General features: G+C 42.4%; 1 protein-coding gene across 1 annotated transcript; it reads right to left on the bottom strand.

The window, feature by feature from the left end:
- Nucleotides 1-695: 695 nt before the first annotated feature.
- LOC149951783 (uncharacterized) lies at nt 696-1,850 on the bottom strand. The gene is made up of 2 exons (XM_090169670.1): nt 1,773-1,850; nt 696-1,548 (listed from the first exon to the last, which is right to left on the bottom strand). Exons 1-2 carry the CDS (start codon nt 1,848-1,850, stop codon nt 709-711), a joined length of 918 nt encoding a protein of 305 aa, XP_090025796.1. The 3' UTR covers nt 696-708.
- Between the last annotated feature and the right edge of the window lie 299 nt (nt 1,851-2,149).

Raw genomic sequence — 2,149 nt, 5'->3', positions numbered from 1 at the left:
CCATATTTATATTTATTTTCTTCGCTACTCATTTAACATTAAAATTTATTATTATTAGTTTATTTTTTGTTGCAGATTACTGCAATAAATAACTAATAAACTAACAGAATTGAAACTTCGTTTTGTAGCAAACCACTTAAATGTAAGTTGACGCTTCAGTGTCTTTGTTAAATGACCACTAGGACACGGAAGCACCTAAAGTGGCGCCATCTCTAGACTCCTTGCTGAAACTGAACATGGAAAACCCAAACCACTTCCATAAATTTAAAGGGCAACGCAAGTGGTCATGCAGGGGGGGAACTATGTTTTCTTCAACAAGCCGTAAGTAGGTTTTCCAAGGATGATTTCATACAGCGCGAAAGCCTTATTCTCCTTGGTGTAGCCACGTTTAGGATCCGATTTGTCGGTAAGCACGGAGACTTCACTTTCCTCGGCCATTTTCGCGACTAAAGAATGCATGGATTTTGCGTAAAAACCACGAGAGGCGCATTTATACAAAATAAATACGGCAAATATGGTTCTGCTTTTTTACAGAGGGAAAGGCTATGGCAGATAGCGCATGCGCAGTCGTTCTTTTTATCTATAAGATAATTTACCCCCCTGCATGGTCACTTGCGTTGCCCTTTAAGAACAACACCAGAAAGGGTTTATGAATGGAAAATACGTCTATGAATACCTCCAACAAATCAGGCATTTTTAAGGCATTATCTAAGTTTCTGAAAAAATGGTGACGTTAGTTTCGTCAAAAATGTCATAAGTTGGGCTTGTTGGGACACCCTCGTTGTTGTCCCTAACTGGGCGAAATTCCAACTCTTCTCTCCTGACGACTGAGGAAATCGGAAATTTGTCGATGAAGTCAAAGAAAGCCTCGAGTTTGACGCTGCTGACATCGATGTTGAGGCATTCCAAGTCGATGGTTGATGTGTCTTTGCCAAGTTCGCCAATTTCCGCTTTTACGGCGTGGATGTGGTGGGGCTTTTCTGTTAGAGATACCAACTGCTCTTTCGTCAAACGTCGCAGTTGCACCAAACAATGCCTACCTACAATTTGACGACCAGAGGAGTCAAATAGACGTGCTTGTGATTGGCGCACTTGTTCTTGGTGGTGACTGTTCGAAGCGCCAATTTCGTTTCCATGTGCACCATGAATTCGAAGGTGACCTTCGAGGGTTTTATTAGTAGCGAAGTTCCGGTCGCAACTGGGGCATTTGTGGGCCTTTTCCCCTTCAGGGTGACGTACTATTTCGTGTCGAAGTAAACTGTTCTTATATTTGGACCGATATTGGCAGTTTGAACATCCAAAGGGCTTCTCGTCAGAATGTCTTTTCTTGTGGCTGATCAAATCACTCGAACTCACAGATGTGTAGCTACACTGGTCACACTTGAATGGTTTTTCGCCCGAGTGAGTTCTTTTGTGGCGAATCAAAACATTCTTATTTGCAGACGCGAAACTACACTGGTCACACTGAAATGGTTTTTCGCCTGTGTGAGTTCTTCTGTGATGAATCAAACCAGAATTACTTGCAGAGGCGTACTTACACTGGTCGCACTGAAATGGTTTTTCGCTAGAGTGGGTTCTTCTATGGATAATCAAATTTCACTTCTTTGCAGCTCTGAAGGTACACTGGTCACACTGAAATGGTTTTTCGCCAGAGTGGGCTCTTTTATGTACAATCAAATTCCCCTTCGTTGCAGATGTGTAGGTACACTGGTTACACAGAAAGGGTCTTTCTCCCGAGTGAATTATTCTGTGGCGAATCAAACTAGAATTACTTGCAAATGCGTAGCTACACTGGCCACACTTGAATGGTTTTTCGCCGGAGTGATTTTTTTTGTGGAGAATAAAAGCATTCTTACGTACAGTCGCGTACCTACACTGGTCGCACTGAAATGGTTTTTCGCCCGAGTGAGTTCTTCTGTGGCGAATCAAACTAGAATTACTTGCAAATGCGTAGCTACACTGGTCGCACTGAAATGGTCTTTCTCCCGAATGAGTTCTTCTGTGGCAAATAATTATACTCTTGTGGCTTGTTGCGTAAGCGCACTCTGTGCACTTGAATTTCGTTTTTTCTCGGCCACTCATTTTGCCAGAATCACGCTTTACAAGTTTGGTTCTTCCTGAATAATGGATTTGCTTCGCAAATAAGATC

This window comes from Leiobunum rupestre, chromosome 3, assembly GCF_980474605.1.
Source record: "Leiobunum rupestre chromosome 3, qqLeiRupe1.1.hap1, whole genome shotgun sequence".
NCBI lineage: Eukaryota > Metazoa > Arthropoda > Arachnida > Opiliones > Sclerosomatidae > Leiobunum > Leiobunum rupestre.
The sequence above is the reverse complement of the archived record's forward strand: the minus strand, read 5'-3'. Positions and strand labels throughout refer to the sequence as shown.